General features: G+C 38.7%; 1 protein-coding gene across 7 annotated transcripts; it reads right to left on the reverse strand.

The window, feature by feature from the left end:
* LOC109837697 (U11/U12 small nuclear ribonucleoprotein 25 kDa protein) lies at positions 7,870-22,153 on the reverse strand. 7 transcript variants are annotated; one of them, XR_002246396.1, is made up of 7 exons: positions 21,877-22,152; positions 20,511-20,753; positions 19,456-19,561; positions 17,644-17,743; positions 13,710-13,817; positions 8,227-8,354; positions 7,870-8,111 (listed from the first exon to the last, which is right to left on the reverse strand). XR_002246396.1 is itself a non-coding variant. In XM_020406031.1 (6 exons), exons 2-5 carry the CDS (start codon positions 20,725-20,727, stop codon positions 13,722-13,724), a joined length of 519 nt encoding a protein of 172 aa, XP_020261620.1. In that variant the 5' UTR covers positions 20,728-20,753; positions 21,877-22,152; the 3' UTR covers positions 7,873-8,111; positions 13,710-13,721. The 7 variants fall into 7 exon arrangements, 6 of the variants coding, with proteins under 6 accessions (XP_020261620.1, XP_020261621.1, XP_020261619.1 ...); XM_020406031.1 differs by lacking the exon at positions 8,227-8,354 and having other exon boundaries at positions 7,873-8,111; XM_020406032.1 differs by lacking the exons at positions 7,870-8,111; positions 8,227-8,354 and adding an exon at positions 11,695-11,776.

A 22,153-nucleotide genomic window follows, 5' to 3' on the forward strand; every position in this document is an offset into this window, starting at 1 on the left:
TGAGTGATTACCTGGTTTATCTGACAATGGTATCTAGTCTTACTATGTGTCCATGCATGATAGATGACCTGAGGGCATAAATTGGGGACTTACACACTGATTTGAGTATAGATTGGTATAAGTAGATTATTCTATATATCTCAGCGACCGTTGCACAATTTTCACAGTCCTCGTGTTGGACTATAATCTATAGAAGTCCTTGTATTGGACTATAATCCATTTCAGTCCTCGTGTTGGACTATAATCCATTTCAGTCCTCGTATTGGACATCTGCCACCTATTCCAAGAGTTTGGAAATCATAGTATATAAAATTCCTGTTTTGGACATAGTTCTTAACCCTGCATATGACTATCTCACAGAAGATCACGACATGGGAGTTATGTAGATTTTGACTTGGCATTGTACTTATGTTCTGAGATTAGTTGTATTTCTTTTATTTTTGTTTTCTGTACTAGAACCTTGGGTTTGGTGTTTAGAGATTTAAAATTTGAGATGCACGGTATATACATGAGGGTTTCCTTGTTTGGATTATTTCGCTCGACGTACCTATGCTCGTGTTGTAAATTTCTAAATACTAAAACCCTCTATAGTAAGATCAATGATTTTAGATCTCTTATATAATAACTGTATTTTCTTATACAACGAGCCATGTTCCCTTGGGGTTGGTTGTGATGTTACTCGCTAGCGCTTTGACGCTCGTTGTCCCTCCCCCTTTCAGGTAACGAGCCAGGAGCCCGGAGAGTCACAGGTTGAGGGCGAGGCATTTTAGCTTCAGCTGTTTACTTAGATATATTTTCTTTTGGAGTTCCACAGTAGACTTTTGTTTAGGTATTTGAGGGTATTATTCTAGAAGTTGTAAGGGCGGTGTGCCTTATTTCCTCTTGTCAGACATTTGTATTTGAGACTTGTTGAGTGTTCCAGTTTATCTACTCAGATCTTGACCATGTATTTCTGTATGTTGGATGATGTGATATTTATGTGACTATTATCATTTCATCAGTATATCTTGTATTATCTTTTGCCTGTTTTGTACCTACACCAGTTGTTGACTCTACTAGACAGATGTTAATTGTGATGGTGAAACATGTTATTGCACGGTGTGGTGCATGGCAAGTTTGACATTCTTGGTTTCACCTAGGACTGCAGCCTTGTGTGAACCCAGGGGCGTCACAGTTGGTATCAGAGCTCTAGTTCCAGTATCCTTAGGATCATCCTGTGTCGAGTCGTGGAACTAGGATAGAGTTTCCTAGGATTCATGTATAGAGTCCGTAAGGATTTCCTAGTATGAGTGAGGACGATTTATGCGTATATCTCAAAATTTGAGAAATTTTTTTTTAATGACAACTATTTTTATATAAGTTTAAAGTATTTGTGCAAATACTATATGTTGTGAAAATTGTATTGTGATACGCTATTTATAGAAGTCTATTTTGACTCATGAACTCTTATTTTCTTATGATCAGAGAGATGGCAGGACGTGGTAGACCTCGTACCAGGAGAGCTACCCAGGCGGAGTCACAGCAGACTCCATCAGAGCAGCAGCCAGCTCAATCTGAGCCTCAGCAGACTCCACCCGAGCTGCAGCAGGCTCCTCAGTATTTGGTGGACATCATGGCTCCTCTCATTGCCCGGATGACAGCCATTGAGGAGTTGGTGACGACTCACATTGCACCACGGACACCACCACCACAGGGGATACCTGCCGTTCCCGTCAGAGAGAGACCCCCAGAGGTCACGCCTGCAGCCATTCCTCTAGCAGTCCCAGATAGAGCCACGGAGCAGGAGGCTTGGCTCCGTATGGTGGAGAGGCACCAGAAGATGAGGGCACCAGAGTTCCAGGGGTCACCAGACCCTCTTGCAGCCCATAAGTGGAAGGAGGATGTGGGTAATATTCTGGACATACTCGGTGTAGACTCGGTCCAGAAGCAGAGATTGGCATCCTATAGCCTGAAGGGAGATGCCGGGAGATGGTACCGACTGCAGTTTGCTCCAGAGCAGAGGATGACCCTCACATGGGAGGACTTCATTTACTTCTTTGATGGGCAGTACGTTTCTTCAGCAGCACGGACTGGGAAGGAGCTTGAGTTGTCCCGTTTGACTCAGGGGGACATGTCAGTGGCTGATTTTGAGAGCCGGTTCATGGAGTTGCTACATTTCACGGGAATGTGGCAGACAGGAGAGCGTCAGGCTCAGATGTTCTTGGCAGGGCTTCGCCCTAATCTCCGCCGATACCTGAGAGAGGTTGAGTTCTGTATTGAGTTGCAGCCAGGCACAGCCCCGATATCCCGCGCACCTTATCGCATGGCACCAGCTGAGATGAGGGAGCTTCAGACCCAGTTGGACGAGTTATTAGCTCAGGGTTTTATTCACCGGAGTCATTCTCCGTGGGGCGCGCCGGTCCTCTTCGTGAAGAAGAAGGATGGTAGTATGAGATTATGCATAGATTATCGAGAGTTGAACAAGGTCACTATCCGGAATAGGTACCCACTACCTAGGATTGATGACTTGTTTGACCAGTTGCAAGGTGCGCAGTATTTCTCGAAGATTGATATTCGTTCTGGCTATCATCAGCTGCGGGTTCGGGATATGGATATTCCCAAGACCGCTTTTCTTACTCGATATGGATCCTTCGAGTTCTTGGTCATGCCATTTGGGTTGACCAATGCACCCGCGGTATTCATGGACTTGATGAACCGGGTGTTCCGTCCCTTCTTAGATCAGTTTGTGATCGTTTTCATCGATGATATTCTCATTTACTCGAGATCGGAGGCGGATCACGAGGAGCATCTACGGATAGCGTTGAGGACTCTTCAGGAGCATCAGCTGTATGCTAAGTTCAGCAAGTGCGAGTTTTGACTTTCAGAAGTCAGATTTCTTGGCCATGTTATCAGTCGAGAGGGTATAGCAGTGGACCCGGCTAAGGTCATGGCAGTTCTTGATTGGGAGCCACCGAAGACGGTGACAGAGATTCGCAGCTTTTTGGGCTTAGCTGGATATTATAGGAAGTTCATCCAGGACTTCTCAAAGATTTCGGCACCGATTACACACCTTACGAAGAAGGGTGTACAGTTCATATGGAGCATGGAGTACCAGAAGGCCTTTGATGTTTTGAAGGCTAAGTTGACTACAGCGTCGGTTTTGACCATTCCGAGCAGCGACAGGACATTCGTTGTATACACAGATGCATCGTTGGCAGGCTTAGGAGGTGTATTGATACAGACTCAGAGGGTAGTAGCTTATATCTCACGGCAGTTGAGGGTGCATGAGCAGAACTATCCCACTCATGATTTGGAGTTGGCAGCAGTGGTATTTGCACTGAAGTCTTGGAGGCACTACCTATATGGGGTGCAGTTTGAGTTATTTACAGACCATCAGAGTCTGAAGTACCTCTTTTCCCAGAAGGAACTCAACCAGAGACAGAGGAGATGGATTGAGTTTATTAAGGACTACGAGTTCGCGATCCAGTATCATCCGGGGAAGGCGAACGTCGTAGCAGATGCATTAAACAGGAAGCGTCGGCATCGGATTTCGGCTTTGAGGTGTTCACTACATCGGGATCTTATCACTCTTAGCCAGTTTGATTTTAGGCCCGAGATTGGAGGGACCAGTGCATTCTTGGGAGCTATCTTAGTGCAGCCATCTTGGAGTGACAGAGTTGTCAGAGCTCAGCTGGGAGACTCTTGGATTCAAATCCAAAAGGAGGAGATTTCCAAAGAGCCTAAGACTGATTGGACCATTGGAGCTGATGGAGGTCTACGGATGAAGGGTAGATTGGTTGTGCCAGCCAGTGCAGAGCTGAAGAGAGAGTTATTTGATGAGGCACACCATACTCGTCGGTATACAGTACATCCAGGGACTACCAAGATGTACAAGGATCTGAAGAGGCACTTTTGGTGGAGTGGCATACGAAGAGAGATTTCAGAGTATGTGGCCAAGTGTTTTACTTATCAGCAGGTGAAGGCAGAGCATCAGAGACCGATAGGGACACTTCAGCCTTAACCATTCCAGAGTGGAAGTGGGCAGACATTTCCATGGATTTTATTGTGGGGTTTCCGAAGTCGAAGAAGGGGAATGATTCTGTTTGGGTCATAGTGGACCGATTGACGAAGTCAGCACACTTCATCCCAGTGAGGACTACTTATACAGCCGAGGCTTATGCGAGGATCTTCATTCGGGAGATAGTTCGACTCCACGGAGTTCCAGACACGATCGTATCGGATCGGGGATCGGTTTTCACTTCACATTTTTGGAGAAGTTTTCAGGACTCATTTGGCAGCAGGCTATCCTATAGCAGTGTATTTCACCCCCAGACGGATGGTCAGATAGAGAGGGTGAATCAGGTGCTGGAGGACATGTTGCGGGCATGTGTCATTGACTTCCAAGGCGGTTGGGAGGATCACATTCCATTGATAGAGTTCGCTTATAACAACAGTTATCAAGCGACGATCGGTATGGCTCCGTATGAGGCATTATACGGGAGACCCTGTATATCACCGATATGTTGGGCAGAGCCGGAAGATAGCTTGATGCTTGGACCGGAGCTGGTGAGGCAGACTACTGAGAAGGTGACATTGATCAGGGAGCGGATACTAGCAGCTCAGAGTTAGCAGAAGAGCTATGCCGATAAGAGACGACCCTTGGAGTTTCAGGTTGGAGATTCAGTCATGCTGAAGGTATCGCCTATGAAAGGCGTACAGCGATTTGGGCGACGGGGAAAGCTTGCGCCGAGATACATTGGACCATTTCAGATTTTAGAGCGCATTGGAGCTGTGTCATACAGACTAGATCTTCCAGCATCGATGTCTAGTATACACAATGTATTTCATGTTTCTATGCTCAAGAAACACTTGCATAATGAGGAGCAGCAGCGAATATTGGATGCACCAGAGATTGAGCTTCAGGAGGATTTGACTACTGTCGAGATACCGGTTCGTATTCTTGCCAGAGAGGACAAGAGACTCAGGAATAAGGTGATTTCCTTAGTGAAAGTTCAGTGGAACCGGGGAGGCGTTGAGGAGATTTCTTGGGAGCGCGAGGAGGACATGCGTCGCGACTACCCACACTTGGTTGAGCAAGTAAATTAATTCTTATTATGTTATATATGTTACTTTATGTTATATTCTTGGTTATGTTTATATTTAACACTAGAATGAAGATATTTTCGCTTAATTTTAATCTTTTTGGACACATGGTATATATATGGGGGGTTCCTTGTTTGGATTTTTCACCCGATGTACTAATCCCACTAGATTAGAATTTGAGCGAGAATGTTATCATTTTAGATCGTTAAGTATAAATATTCTATATGTTCATCTAGAAATTCATATTTCGAGATGCGTATGGTTTCCAAATTTCGAGGACGAAATTCTTTTAAGGGGGGAAGAATGTAAAACCCCGAAAATTCTATAATGAATATATGTGAATTATTAATAGTGAATAATTCTCTTATGAGGAATAACCATATATATATAAGATGTATATATTTATCAGTGTTTGGGAACCTAACAGGTGTATATAAGTGAGAGAAATCGATGTTAAGGCCAGCATGTAAAATGCCTAGCAGCAGGCATTTTACCGCTGCGCGGTCGACAGACGCGGTCGACCGTGGCGGTCGACCGCACCGGTCGACCGAACAGCGTATTAGAGAGTTTCAGGTTTTGGGTTTTACGGGTTTTTGTTTTGGTCTTTTGGGTTTCGGGTCGGGTTAGGGAATTGGTACTTATACTATTCCAACCCAGGAGAGCTCCTATTTTCACCTCAGACCTAAAACCCTAGCCCCCATCTCTCTTCTCCCAAAAACCCTAGCTGGACCTGGTGATTTGAGGAGTTTGGAGGAGTTCCAGGGGATTTTCGCAGATCTGAGCAAAGGAGGATCATCTCCAGAGCAGTTGTCAGCATCTAAGGCGAGTATCATCTCGCCCAATCCCTCACCCCTATTTTCCATGGTTTTATTTTGATTTTTCATGAGTTTTTGAAGAGCCCAACAGGTATTTTCGTATAAAAATGAGTTCTTTACATTATGGATTACAAGAATTGATATTTCAGTTATGAAAGTTCACCAACGTTTTGTCTAATGAAGATCTAGATCTGAGTTTTCTTAAACAAGAGTTTAACCATGTTTTACTGTCATTTAAAACACTTCGCGGTCGACCGATGCGGTCGACCGCCGTTCTCTCTGTTGCTTTTTCCCTGTTTTGTGCATTCATGAATATTCGTTCAGGTTCGAGTGATTACCTGGTTTATCTGACAATGGTATCTAGTCTTACTATGTGTCCATGCATGATAGATGACCCGAGGGCATAAATTGGGGACTTACACACTGATTTGAGTATGGATTGGTATAAGTAGATTATTCTATATATCTCAGCGACCGTTGCACAATTTTCACAGTCCTCGTGTTGGACTATAATCTATAGAAGTCCTTGTGTTGGACTATAATCTATTTCAGTCCTCGTGTTGGACTATAATCCATTTCAGTCCTCGTGTTGGACATCTGCCACCTATTCCAAGAGTTTGGAAATCACAGTATATAAAATTCATGTTTTGGACATAGTTCTTAACCCTGCATATGACTATCTCACAGAAGATCACGACATGGGAGTTATGTAGGCATATGACTATCTCACAGAAGATCACGACATGGGAGTTATGTAGATTTTGACTTGGCATTGTACTTATGTTCTGAGATTAGTTGTATTTCTTTTATTTTTGTTTTCTGTACTAGAACCTTGGGTTTGGTGTTTTGAGATTTACAATTTGAGATGCAAGGTATATACATGAGGGTTTCCTTGTTTGGATTATTTCGCTCGACGTACCTATGCTCGTGTTGTAAATTTCTAAATACTAAAACCCTCTATAGTAAGATCAATGATTTTAGATCTCTTATATAATAACTGTATTTTCTTATACAACGAGCGTTGTTCCCTTGGGGTTGGTTGTGATGTTACTCGCTAGCGCTTTGACGCTCGTTGTCCCTCCCCCTTTCAGGTAACGAGCCAGGAGCCCGGAGAGTCGCAGGTTGAGGGCGAGGCATTTTAGCTTCAGTTGTTTACTTAGATATATTTTCTTTTGGAGTTCCACAGTAGACTTTTGTTTAGGTATTTGAGGGTCTTATTTTAGAAGTTGTAAGGGCGGTGTGCCTTATTTCCTCTTGTCAGATATTTGTATTTGAGACTTGTTGAGTGTTCCAGTTTATCTACTCATATCTTGACTATGTATTTCTGTATGTTGGATGATGAGATATTTATGTGACTATTATCATTTCATCAGTATATCTTATATTATCTTTTGCCTGTTTTGTACCTACACCAGTTGTTGACTCTACTTGACAGATGTTAATTGTGATGGTGAAACATGTTATTGCACGGTGTGGTGCACGACAGGTTTGACATTCTTGGTTTCACCTTGGACTGCAGCCTTGTGTGAACCCAGGGGCGTCACACTACACTTACAGGTTATCACGCTACACTTATAGTTTATCACGCTACACTTTCAGTTTATCACGCTACACTTTCAATTTATTACGCTATACTTTCAGGTTATCACGCTACACGAACAAGTTATCACGCTATATTTTACAAATCAAACTCCACGCTATATACAGAGACACACATAGATGTCAGAACAATATGTTACAATGAAAATCTATCTTCTCCACACTATACTTTCAGAATTTTTTCCCTGCCTAAGAGAATACAACATAAAAGATGAAGTTTACAAACAAATAATACGTTAATCAATGAGAAATTTGCTTACAATATCAGGCTTGGTTGCACTCACAAAATTGCACAAGAACAAAATAGCACTCACAAAATTTTCAGATTATCTACTTTCATAATCTTACAAACTCCAAAATTGCACAAAATTCCACAATAACAAATTGCACTAACAAAACTTTCAGATTATATACTTTCATAGTCTAACAAACTGAGAACAATATGTTACAAATAAAACTTCAAACATTTATTTATACACACGAAAGTGCGAACAATCTGAGAAATTTTCATATAACAGTTGGCTTGGCTGCACTCATAGAACTGCATAATAACAAAAGCTGAGATTGACGGCATCTAGCATCTGGGGAACTTAGCTTGAGGTGAATGTTTATATCCTGAACTCAAAAGATATGCGGATCAAAAGAATAGTAGACGGAATGTAAAAGTCACCAGCATTTCATATCTCTAAGAAACCACATACATTGAACATTACACTTATGAAAAATATACCTTTAGATAGAAATAGAGCTACGATACAAGATTTATGTCTTGTACAATCCTTTTGGTCTATTAAAATCGGTTGACTGGAAACGAGGCTGAACATGTATGACATCAAGAACACCCCACAATCTAGGCTACTGCAAGTACAAATATTGCAAGTACAAATATAAAATTTTTGACCTACAATATATAATTTCAGCACATACAGAAAAACAAGAACATACGAATAAATAAACACAAGATAGAAGAGGAACAAGGAAACAAAATTAAGAACTCAAGCCCTACGGAGCTCACCAGCACGGGTGGAGCCGAAGGCAAGGACGGAGGCGTCGATGAGAGCAACATAGAGGTCGGAGTGGAGGAGGAGGTGGCGGGTGATGGAAAGGCCGATGATTTCGCTACCGAGGATGACGACGTCGTGCTCCGACTTGCGTATAGCGGCCACAATGGGGATTTCACCTCGGTTAGGGCTCATTGACGAGACGGCGAAGGCGACGGACACGAGACAAACACGAGATGAGAACGGGGAAGAAGAGCAGAAGAAGGGGGAAATCGTGCTCCGACTTGCATACATCGGCCACAATGGGAATTTCACCTCGGTCAGGGCTCAGTGACGAGATGGCGACGGCGACGAACACGAGACAACGACGGACACGAGACGAACACGAGCTGAGAACGGGGAAGAAGCGCCGAAGAAGGGGAAATTTGGGTTTTTCAGTTAAGGCTCAGAGATGAAAAGGGGGAAGAAGAGGAGAGAGAGAGAGAAAAGTATTAGTTTAAGTGGGGGTATTGAAAGAGGCATTTTGGGGTTTTTACCATGTTTGTATATAAATACAAGTGCTCTACCTACTGTATTTTAGAAATTGGGTTTAAAGGCAAAGAAAAAAAAGATAATTGGGTTTAAGAATATAAGCAATAGTGATTGGGTTTTGAGATAAAGTTGAGTAAACAATTTGGGCTAGAAATAAAACCCCAAAAAAAAGTATTAGCGGAAGCCAATTTTCTTGTAAAACCTGTCTTTTTCTTTGCCAACCAAACATGCCCTAACATCCATCCTACTCTATTGGTATGTGCTATAGTATATGAGCGTCGAGGAGAGTTGAGCTTTGAGCTGTATGCAGAAAAATGTCCAAACGAACAAAGGAAATTGTTAGAGATTTTGAAAAGTACAGGAAAATAAAATAGCGAGAGTGAATAGAAAGTTTTTTTTTGGTGGGGGGGTCCCTCCTATGAATATAACATAGTATTTTGTTTGTGGGAAAATTTGATGTAAAAAGACAGTGAAAGAAAATTAACTTGTATTCTCTCAAAATCGATTACAATTTGGATTTCCTGATTACAAAAGAGAGGAGAATATGATCTGGATTCTCCCCTTTGTTTAATTCTGGGTTCTTCACGGTGACGATGGAGTGCCTCCCTCGAATGCTCGCGTCGAGTTCGCTCTCCGTTGACGATCCGCACGTCTTGATTCACTAGAACGTGGTCTTCTCCTCACGATTTGATGTTGTGAAGGACTTGCGTGGCAAGTTTGAAAATAACTCTTAACGAGTTAATAACTCAGAGCGAGTTTTAGAAGAACTTGCAGAGCAAGTTTTGAACTCTGACCGAGTTGATAACTCTGAACGAGTTTGAAACTCTATGAAAGAGTTGATTTAACCGAAATCGGTTTATAAGCCTAGGATGAAAGCTCTCTGTCGTTGAACTTTGCTGAAGGATGAACGTCGATCTTCCCCTTGCTGCCAAGCCGAAGATCTCATCTTCGCTGCCCAGTCTAAGATCCAAAAAGTCAGCCTCCGATCAACCAAGCCCGCTCTTGACCGAATCTCCCTCCGTTGATGAGACAAAATTCGATCCCTTAACTCAATTGAGTTTCTCGTATTTATATGGGATTAAGGGTTGTAACTGCCCCCTTAATCCGCTCCTAAGTGGGGCGGAAATCCCTCAAATCTTGGGGGGAAAACGGTTCCTGGAACTGTTCGGCTCGTGTTTGAACGAGTCAAACGCCGAAAATGGCGTTCTGGGCCCGAACTCTGCGTTTTAGACTAAAAACGCAGAGTTGTGCCTATTTTGGGTGGCTGAACGCACAGGCCGCGATGCGTTGTAAATCTGAAACGCAGAGTTGGGACTCAGAGATAAACTCTGCGTTTTGGACCTGAGACGCAGAGTTGGAACACAAAGATGAACTCTGCGTTTTGGACCTAAGACGCAGAGTTGAGACGCAGAGATGAACTCTGCGTTTTGGACCTGAGACGCAGAGTTGGAACACAGAGATGAACTCTGCGTTTTGGCTCCGAAATATAGCCACGACCTCTGTGTTTCGAGTTTGGAATGCAGCCCCGACCTCTGCGTTTTGAGTTTGGAACGCAGCCATGACCTCTGCGTTTTGAGTTTGGAACGCGGGCACGACCTCTGCGTTTTGAATCTTGGATGCAGAGGTGAGCCTTAGGTGGGCTCGGCGAGCTTTAGGCTAAGTCCGATGTTTTGACGAAGTCCAGTCTTGCAGACGGACTTCAGAACATAACTTGCTGCGAAGAACAGGTCATAACTTTCAAACCGTAAGTCGGAATTGGACGAATTATATATGAAAATCGGCTATCTCGACGAGACGGAGCCGACCAAACCAACCCCATAGGATTCGGTTTGCTCCGTCAGTTTTGCCAAATTTCTTACAGTTTGAGAGATATCTGTGTTTTAATATGAAGAGACCGTCGATTTATAGTCTCTTTCGCTAGAGCGTTTGCAAAGATCGTCACCTTGTAACCTTCGTCTTGGCTCCTTAAAAATATGAGTCATCAGATTGTAACTCCCGATGTTAATTGTGAAGGCTGTTGAATTAGAGCTTTCATTAGTCGTTGTGAAGTCGTCAGATTGTAACCTTCTACGTGAAAGTTTTTAAATTGTAACCTTCTGGAAGTCGTCAGATTGTAACTTCCATCATCAGTATTTGATGGAGATTGGCTATCTGTTGTGATTTTTATACAGCCTACATATTCCCTTTTATGGGAAAACATTAATCACGACATTATGACCATACTATAGGACTCATAAAGAACTCTTGAATATTTAAAAGTTACTATTGACACTGCTGTATTGTGTATGGTTATTGAGGAACAATTATCTAATACAATGATATTATGATACATATTTTCAGATAGCTCGCATATTGCCAGTTTGGATAAGAATCTCTCTCCCTTTTGAGTACTTTAGATTTCAGGAGTTTGTCAGTGCTCAGTTCAAGATGGAGTGTTAGAGATTTGGGAAAGAAATCAAGAATATTGACATCAAAATTAAAGATGATTGAGGTTACTTCCAAGCTTAAAAGAGTCAGAAGTAGACAAAACTGTTTGCTCCAAGTTCCTGAAGTAAAAAAGAGAGCTGCTGCAAAATATGGATCATCATCAGAAAGCTTCAGCTCTAGTAGAGATAACATAGAAATAACATAGAAGGACGGATTTGTGATGAAAACACCTGTGAGATATAGTTACGTTAGTGAATGCAAACTACACTGGGCTCGAGTAGGCACAACAACCGATTAAGGTGACTACAAATCATTGACAAACTGCAGACAAAATGAGAAGGGAATTGTGAAGATCTAAGACACAAACAGTTTCAAGATTATCAGACTCCAGATCTATCTTCCATGACACCATATCATGCTCATCGAACAAAGAAGAAACCAACGTAACCACATATATTGATCATTCAAGAACATACACACGCATAATACTGAAAATGACTAGGGGCCAGGAATTGCCCATATAAGATCAGCATATTTCTATCAAAAAGAAAAAGAAAAAAGGGAAAAAATAAAGAAAGATTAGCACACCGAGTTGAGAATAAGAAAGAATTACTGACGAGTATAATTCCCTGATGAAAAAAGTACCAGTGACTAAATAAGCACAAAATCTTCCTTTCTGCTCTGAGAATAAATAAAATTGGGTTAAGGGCAAATAGGCCGTCTGCAGTGTCATTTTGCTTATACTACCCCTGTAGCTTCACTGTTGGAGATAGACTGCAACAACAATAACAACAAAGTCTTTACCCAAATTTTTGGGGTCGGCTTCATGAACCCTATTCTTCCATGTTGCAAATAGACTCCCTGTGTAAACTCTTGGACTCTGAGACCCTCAGATAGACTCACAACCAGGGGCAATAGATGCCAAAATTTCACCTAGGGTAAAAGAGAGTCAAAACATTTTAACCCAGGGGTTTTATCTGCAACAATGAAACTGCAGGGGCAGTATACTCAAAACAGCGATACTACAGGAGGTCTCTTTCCTCTCTTTCTGTAGGCTTCACTGCACAGAGGAAAAGGAAAGGAAAGCAAAGCTACTTAGCATTGCAGAAAAGCAGAGATCATGCTATAAGGAATCATATACTAAGAGGTGATTTTTTTGCGGTTTCAAGAGCATATGAGGATTGGAATTAGAATATCCACGGTATAAACCAACCAACTGTAGCATATGCCATGCCCTAGTAGTATTATGCTGCTTCCTTCCCAATTTAGGTCGCATTATATAAGAACCAGATAGAAAAATAAACAGAGTCAAGAGATGGAAGATATAAACGTAGCAGCGACACGAATGGTTTCTTTGAGCAAGTCAGTCTCGGGGTTTCTCTCCTTTGGCAGAGGCAACATGTTGTGAGAGAAGAAGTCCATGCATGCTGTTATTTCTGCCAAAGGAGAGTTGCCCTGTGACTGCCTTCAGCTTATCCTGCAGCATACATCACTGTATCGTTCGAAACAAGGTATGAATGTTTAAACAAATAACGTTAATGGTGATTTTTGGGTGTAATGATGTAAGTAAAGGTTGCATCTGGAAAAGAGATTGAGGCTTCTCCACAACACCCACCCCCACCCCACAACATGCACACCAACACACACACCACACACAAAACACCCAACAAAAAAAACTGCTGCAGGGCTCGAAGAATAAGCATCACAAGCATTCACTGAGCTATACTACTAAGCAACATTTTGGGTAGGGTTGTGACCGTTATTGTTAACTCCGTCAATAAACTGGGTTAAGGCCCTTGTGTCCCCCAAAAAGAATGTTCAGGCTTAGCAGGCAGTCCATCCGTATGCATACCTTAACCATTTTCTAGGAACGTAGTTCTTATTTTCTGTTAAATATTGACTGCATGTGTCTGTATTTTGTTCAGGTGGGAGGTGTTGTCACACTTGAAGGTGTAATCTGTGTTGGTCATAACTGCATGTGATGCATTCTTTGTGGAGTTTAATTAACTACTAGTGCCTTGCTCCAATGGATGCCCTAGAACAAAGTCGCGGTCAACTGAACAATATCACTACATTGTTAGGATTTCTGGAAGGCACATTGACCTTATACGCACAACAAGTCAGTTCAAAAATTTCTTTCAATCAGAGAATCAAACAACTATAGTGTGGTAATTATGAATTATAATCTCTTAACATAAAGTTACTTTCATAACTTACTTCACAATCATGATTCACACTGTTAACATTAACTTACTTTTTAAGATAGTCATAATCTCTTGCTAAGACCATGAAAAAATCGATGTTTTTTCCTCCTTGAATGCTTCTGAAGTTCTCGGGACATGACATAAGGTATAAAATGAACCTGCAACAGTATATAGGGAAAAAGACAGAAAAAAACAAATCAGTGGAATCAATTATCCTATTAGATAGCAGCTATACAGATTTCAACATAACACAAATTATGATATAAACCTAGGTAAGGCTAATCCAAGAATTCAGGTACAATTATCCATTTATTATATAAGAAAACCGGCACTGGGATGAAGTGTCATTTTGAAATTCATATGCCCAGTGGCCCAATCACTAAAACATTCATTAATTTCCCAAGTAACTCAAAGTAAAGCATCCCTTTCACCTCCTGTATTCTAGATGACTTAACAGTAAAATTAATTGGTAGAATGCAAAAGTAAAGTTCCAATACATGCAGAAAGCTCTAGTTGTTTAATAGTAATATGCAATATGCAATAACAGTGAAATCCATAACGGTAAATTACAACATGAATTCTCATAAACAGAAAAGTCAATGAGGGTCATGCGCATGGATCTTCATCCATTATACTTTATGATACCCATTGAAGTTTCTGTTCTGTTAGATATTCAATTTGCAGTTTTTTCTGTAAGAAGCTGCAATAACTAATTTAGTTCGCCCATTCATTGTTTGGGTGGATCATTCTTTGCTTTCTTTGAATTTGGTTTTTAACACTAGTATAATTCACATGCTTTGCACGTAAACGTATATGTTTTAAGTTTTGAATATTTTATTGAATAGTAGAACTATGTGTTAATAAATAAAATTGCATAATAAGATTGCTTAAAAAAATATGTGAATTAATTATTATTGCGTAGCTATTATAATTGAATGTTTTTTTTTCTAGTGATTGCTAGTGATAACCTTTTTTTAAATAAATCCCCAAATTTAAAATTGTTCTTAAATAAAACTGTTAACTTTATAAGTTCTCTTTAATATGACACTCCAACTTAAAAGTTTTTAACTTAACTCTAGATTAACTAAGTTGCATTAATCTTTCTAGCTTTTTCTTGATGTTCCCTAGATAGTTATACTTGATACCTGCAACACATTGTAATAGTTATTTCTCATTATAATTATTTAATAGGATAAATCACACTAAACCTTTATGAACTTTCAGCTATATGAACATTTAGAATTACACAAAACCCTAATAACTTTTCTGTTTCAAAGAAGACCCCCAATAACTTTCTGAATTTTGCTAATAACCCTATAAATTAGAACTAGAAAATGGCATAAAAAGGCATTTTGAAAGTTATTGGGGGTTTGGTGTAATTTATCTAAAAGACATTGAGGGCTTTCTACAAAAGTTATTACAGATTTACTGTGATTTCAAAAGTTCGTAGGGTCTATTTACTACAAAATGGTGAAAGTTCATGGGGGCTTACTGTAATTTACCTTATTTAATATTAAAATTCTTAGTTCAAGTAATACTATTAAAATAATTATATTGTCTATATATTATTAAATATTTATCTAATTTAATTTTTTAACTATGCTCTTAAATAATTTAGTACTATAAATATTTTATAAATCTTCATTATACTATTATTAACAATTAATAGTATTATTATTAATATTAAATAATTTTTTTGTAAAAACGTTAGTTTTCAATCATTACCAAGTATAGATTATTCAGTATCATCTAATAATCTTTAAGAAAATACTCTAAAAATAATATTAAAATTATTTATTTAATTTATTTATAATACTAAAAAAATAGTGTAATTCATAATTTATATGATATTATTAAAATAATTATACTATTTATGCGATTCAAAATTTATTCTATTTATTTTATTTCTCATTGAATTATAGTATATTTCTTAATAGTATTTAGTAATATATTATTCTATTTATACTATTATTATTATTTTATTATAATTCATAAATAATATTATAATAATTTAATTGGTTACTACTAATAATTGTGTATACTTATTTTATAAACTATTTTATTTTATTATTTTCAAATAATTAATAGTTATAATATTATTGATAATTATAATTATTTAGGAAGGTGAGGAGATGCATAATTAATAAGAGGTTATACTTAATGAAAGATTAATTAGAGATAATGGCATAGTTAGAATTTATCAAAAATTGAGAGGGCAAAAAGGGAAATTAAAAGTTTTAACACCCCAATCCTCTTTTTATAGTAGTATAGATATAGATTAGATATAGATTAGCAAGCTTCAAAGCTGGATGCAGACTAGACAGGAGTTGACCTACCATCTTCCATCAGAAAGGACCCTAAACATAAAAGTATATGTATTCGGTTGAGCAATAATGCAGTTTAATGGTTATAACCAGCACAATCATGCTCAAAAGGCACTTAACGAGTGGCTCTTCCTCAAGGATAGCCTAGAAGATACCTGTCACATGGTACCACCTCGAATGACCTACAGCTATCTCAGACTCCATACATACTCCAGACTCTATCAGTATATAAGTCAATCATTTCTCATTTCCTTCTTCTTGTTTACCTTCATTTTATCCGAATGTCTTTACTGATTTTGGTGTCAGAAGTGGTTAGCCAGTAAGCAAGCCCTGCTTACTGATGATCATTAGTCCAAAATTATATGATCTTCAAATTGTTAAATGCACCCTACTTATTTGAAATGTAATCTGAATTAGATTCTATAGTAAAACATAATCTAGATGTGTTAGTTTCCTTATCGATAACATATCTTTAAATTGTGCATCATTGTCATTGACTTTTCCACAACTGTTCAATAATTTATTCTCTGAATTAACCAAGATTTGCAAACATTTTTTTTACTGTTTCATGAGAAATAAAGGAAATAAAAGTTGGGGTGGCACTAGGGGCACACTCCCAACCACACCTCCAACCACACCTCATCTCTCATTTGCTACAGTGCACCAGGCCCCACATGGGATTTTAAAATTTTAAAATCTCATGTGGGGCCCGGTGCACTGTAGCAAATGAGAGAGGAGGTGTGGTTGGAGGTGTGCCCCTGTCATTTTCCTAAAAGTTAAACCTAGAACTTCCTAAAAGCTGACCTCAAAACTTACCACTTGAATTAGAACTTGAGAGTGTGTTTTCTATTGGAAGTAAACTCTTTAAGCAAAAGGCACAATATGTAAAGTGCAAAACTTCCATATAGAGGTTCAATTTTTCTGTATCTAGTGTGGGTGTCTGTCCGCCTACATTTAGGATACATGTAGATCCACCACCAGATTAACCAATACCACAAACCTTTTTCTTCCTTGTAAATCAAGAACAGTATGTTTCTATTATCTATAGCGTTAGAAGCATCCTATTATGTCGCTGGCAAAATGAGGAGGGACACAGGAGAATGAGGGACTTAGGAGAATGAGGGACTTTATTTTACCCTCTGATTTAACAGCAAGCTTCGAGATGAATACAATTCCTTATAGCGCCTTTCATAATCTAGGAAAGACAATTAAGGCAAAACCACATGAATAACAAAATAACTTTCTTTTAACCTGTCAACTGTGTCCTTTCAGGTTCATGGTAATCCCACTTTTGGCAATTTTTCCTTCCACCAGGACTTAAGCCCCTATAGTAATTAAAGAATATTGAATTCAGATCAATAACCAAAGAAAGAATTTGACCACCCATTCAACGGGCGATCTCAGTTAGATTATGCTCGATGTATGACCAAATATTGTATGATGAATGATGACTGATGCTGATTCTATAGCAAGACAATTGTCAAATGGAAAAGACAAGGAAATCACATCTATTCTTATGGCACAAGAAAGATAAAAAAGAGACAACATTACCATGCCAACCTTATAAAGAAATATGAAGAGACGTTCTAGAAAGATCTCTAAATGTGAAGAGGTCATATCTAATTAAAGAAAGTAAGAGCACAACAAGAATAGAATCAACCTTGGAGTTATTGCGTATGCCATAGTCAGAAAGCAGTGCGCTGTCATTGATGAGCTTCTCATTGCTGTAAGCCAAACAAAAGTTTGCCCAGACATGCCTCCTACAAGGAACGATCACACATGCCCAGAGTCAAAAGAAGTTTGTAAATTGCAGCAGTGGCAAGAAAATAATACTTCAAGTAACAGATTGGAAGCATTCATAGATATCTGTAAAACAAAATAAAGGAAGTCTACAGAAAATGGAAGGTATAGGAAAGGGGGAGAGAAAACTTATATGACCTTGAGCTTGATTGTCATGAAGCTTGTAAGAAATTATGACGCAAGGAAAAGTTTGGAGAGCACACATGATATGCATATTGGACATGCATTTAACAAGACATTGCTTCCTGATGTAAGTGTCCATTAGATGAAAGTTTCAGAGATTCACTTGAACTACAGCGAAAACCACTCTCGAAATGCAGTTGATTGTGATTGGAAATACACAATGGGTAACACCTTGATGTGAGAAAAAGAGTTTCTTCACGATAGTTGGTTGCAACTTATTTGAGTTGTAAAAAGGGTTTATGTAGCAACTCAACGAACATCCAAATGAAAAACCTGATAGCTCACCTACAATTACAACTAAACCAAACAAATGAAACTACAACTGCATGTGACAACAGTTAGATGCAACTAACATTCGCATTGCAATTACAGTTGTAAAGAACAAAGCAACCCCCAGCATCCCATGTCTACATCCAAACATGATTTTAGTGTTCACATATAGATCAGTTTCAGTTTGTCTCAACCAAAATGCTTGTTTCCCTAAAATTTTCAAAATTTGCTACTTTTCCATTTATTTTTCAGAAACATATTTCTAGTCTCAATTGAAAACTCAATGCATGAGTACTGAACGCATAGGCTATGTATTAGAGGAACCATCTAGGCCTAGTACGAGATTTTGGCACCCACTTTCGACAATATTTAGAAGGAGAAAGGAAGTTCTGCTGGAAAATGCTGAAATAGAGGTCTAAGGAATGACCTTTTAAGTGGATAATAAAATAGTTGGTGATTCAGAAGACATATATGCCAACTCTATGGACTTCTATGGATATAAAGGGTACTTACATGAGGAATGGTTTTGTATAGTCAGACTTCTCAAAAAACATAGTTCCAGGGTCAAGGACTAACTTAGGAACTCAAGTTATCAGGCTAATCTCTGGTCATAATTTAGCAAAACAAAGACGAATCTGCATGGTATACCTTCATTCAGTATCAAAGGTCAGTTATTACCATTAAATATGTCATAAAAAAAATACTCGTTTCAACATGCTTTAAACTCAAAGATCAAGATTGTGTCATTGAACAATATTCAGTGCTTAGCCATGATAAGCTTGTTATAGAAGTTACTGTGTAATGCAATTCAGGGGGAAGGGGGGAAGAAAATAAAAATCTTGACATTAGCACGAACAAATAAAGTGATTTTCACACATTCGGCAAAGAAATAGTTGGCTTCAGCAAGGTTTGCCAAAAAATACAGAGCAAAAAGCTTTTCATGCATTATATAAAATTTATCAGAAACATTTTGTAGTGTGAAGAAAAACACCTGACTAAAGAGACTAGGTGGAAGCTTCAATTTGTTAGAATGGACGACACTACCTCGGGAAAGTACAGATGTTTTATGTATACCAACTACAGAGCTTGAAATTTGAAGAGAAAGTCTAGTGATCCATTCAAACATTTTGAGATTCAGAAAATAGGTATAAGAATAACCTTTGTGGTTTGCACAACAAAAAATGTAGCATGGTAGTCATTTATAAGTTGAGAACAATACCAAGATATGTGGCGATGCCCCATTTTTGCTTGCTCTATTTCATCTGTTTTTTTCCTGATCGCTAGCTTCAAATCCTTAAGGGTAGCAGAATTCAGTACTGCAACAACTGCCAGCAGAAAATAATACCACCAGTTAAAATACCTGACATAACTCATAATTAAGTATTTAGCAACTGTGCAATAAACAGTAACCATTTCCTTATTAAAAGTTTAAAGTTGATCTAATATTAAAAATTAGGTTTGAAAACCTCAGTGATCAAAGATTATGTTCGTCTCCAGTAGTATCAATATCATAATTTGGCAATTTCAAATCAGAAATGTCAGGACCTGAAATAAGTCTGTTTAATCACAAGCTTATGTTCCTTTGTTTAATTTTTCAAATATAACACTATTAGTTTTTCCATACTTCAGACTATTTAGGCATGCAGTTGGTCGTTATTACTCAATATCGCCTGTATTTGTCAGTTAGGATTTGATTGGATGAGCAAGTTTAAAATCCAATATGATACAGCCAAGACTTTAAACCTTGATCAAATCATCTAATAAGGATGATGATAATTGGTTTTCCTCTAATTAATGCTGAGCTAGTGTCTGTAACATAGGATGGTCTAGAAACCACAGGTATTAAAGTCAAATAGAAAATGTACGCTAACTGATAAGCAAGATCATGTTATGTACAATGTTCCTTTGTCATAAGACTGCCAAATCAAAGTTTTCATATCTGAGAGGAGAACAATTGTGTAATTATATTACCTATAAATGGTAACCAATCAGGATCTATCTGCAGATAGTTGTAGATTTGGGGGGAAATAATAGTGTGTATATTATCTTGATTCAACATATGCAGCTACATGACAGAGGAAAAGAAATAAAGGTATCAGTTTGATTCAATAATTAATGACCAAAAACTGTCTGTGCTTGAAGGAACAGCCAACTGTTATTAAAAAAAATTTAGTTTCCATCTTCAAACCTAACTTTTACTGAGAAATACAATAATCGTTGGATGAGAACCACGCACTCTAAAATTACTTGCTAGGAATTGAAGAAGATACATACCAAAGGAGGTATTGTCCATCCTCACAACAGATATTCTCATTGCACTGCCAAGCTCCAAGTTTATTAACGTGTCAACATCTGACAGTGATGGTTTTTTGGGAACATCAGACAGTATGGGATCATCAAGGAGAGCAGAAAGCATGGACTGAAGCCGAGCCTTCTTTGCAGTGGTGCTTTTATAGGAACCTACTTCATCACTCTTAGACCCCGACTCCATATTTATGGTAATAAATGATAATACTCCTGAAGGTGTTTTTGTAAGAAAATAAAATGATGTTAGCTTTTAGTTGAACTGTATGGTAAGAAAATTCACGGCGAAAAGAAATCAAACCCAAAAAAAAAAGAGTAAAGGATAGTGAAAAAAGATGAAATATAAAGCAGTAATATGAGACAAGTGTTGGATTTAAATCTAATTAAATCTATTTGTGGGTACATATATTATATCAGTGTGTGTTGCTATCTTTCAGTTGACACGCATAAAGTGATCAATCAGGTAATTTGGTCAATGGGTAGTTAAATATGTCATGGGCTAAATGTGCGGATACCAGGTTGTAATTATAATTTGATGAGGGGCCAAATTATAAAAGTATAACAACTATAAATAAGGGGTTATGGTCCCTAATCTAGGGTTACATTCTCTATTCTCTTAATCCCCATCTAAAGAGATTCTAAAGGAGAGACCCTCAAGATTAGAAGATCAAACTCTAATTCAGATCCGTGCAAATCCAAACAATGGATTCAGGTATAAGCTTCCGCTCTCATTGTTGTTGTTTATTCTCTTTGAATTAATCATGGTTTTATGGATTAGATCTCAGATATTCAGATCTGACAATAAGTCATTTACATAATATTGTTAGAGTTAGCATAGCGTGTGAGATTGGGTTGGCTCCGATACCCTTCGTAAGAGATTTACGAGAACACGCCCTTAAGAAGTAGATGTTCTCTTATAAACCTACAACGGGCTCCCTATTTCGTCAATCTGGGTCTAAATGAAGACCAACACATAGTTCACCAGTTTTTTCTCTAAACTAATAACGTTTATACATCAAATACATTATTCTACACATTTCATTAACATGTGGTATACTTTCATCCTCTCTCCCAACCTGCACAGCCTATTTCTGTGGCAATCATACATCACCTAATATTATATTGACATCTTAAAATGCATAATTCAGCGATTCTAAATTCTTAGTATTGCAATGTTTGTTTTGAAAAAAAAATTATCTAAAATCAATCCAAACTTCTTTCAGGAATTTTGCCAAACAGTTTGTCGACACAAAGAAACCAACCACAAAAGAGCCTTGTATCGATCAAATACGGAGGGCAGATAAAAGAACTGATCTTTGATGCACGTTAATGGAACCTTTTTGTGGTTGAAGGCGAGGTCGGGGACCGCAGTGAAAGATGAGAAGACGAAGATTAACTATTGAGAGCCGACGACTGACTGACGCTGAACCCAATCAGATCAGGCTGGGGCCTACTAACCCTTCTCCCCTGTCAGGATCCGACGCAAGTCTGGTTGGGTCGGGTTTCAAGCCCCGTGAAGGCGGAGGGGTACGATGCTAATTAACAATTAATCCCTTGTAGTTTCCCCAAGTTTCGCGCTCGTCATATAACCTCGCTCTTTGTTTACAATAGTT

This window comes from Asparagus officinalis, chromosome 4 (assembly GCF_001876935.1).
Source record: "Asparagus officinalis chromosome 4, Aspof.V1, whole genome shotgun sequence".
NCBI lineage: Eukaryota > Viridiplantae > Streptophyta > Magnoliopsida > Asparagales > Asparagaceae > Asparagus > Asparagus officinalis.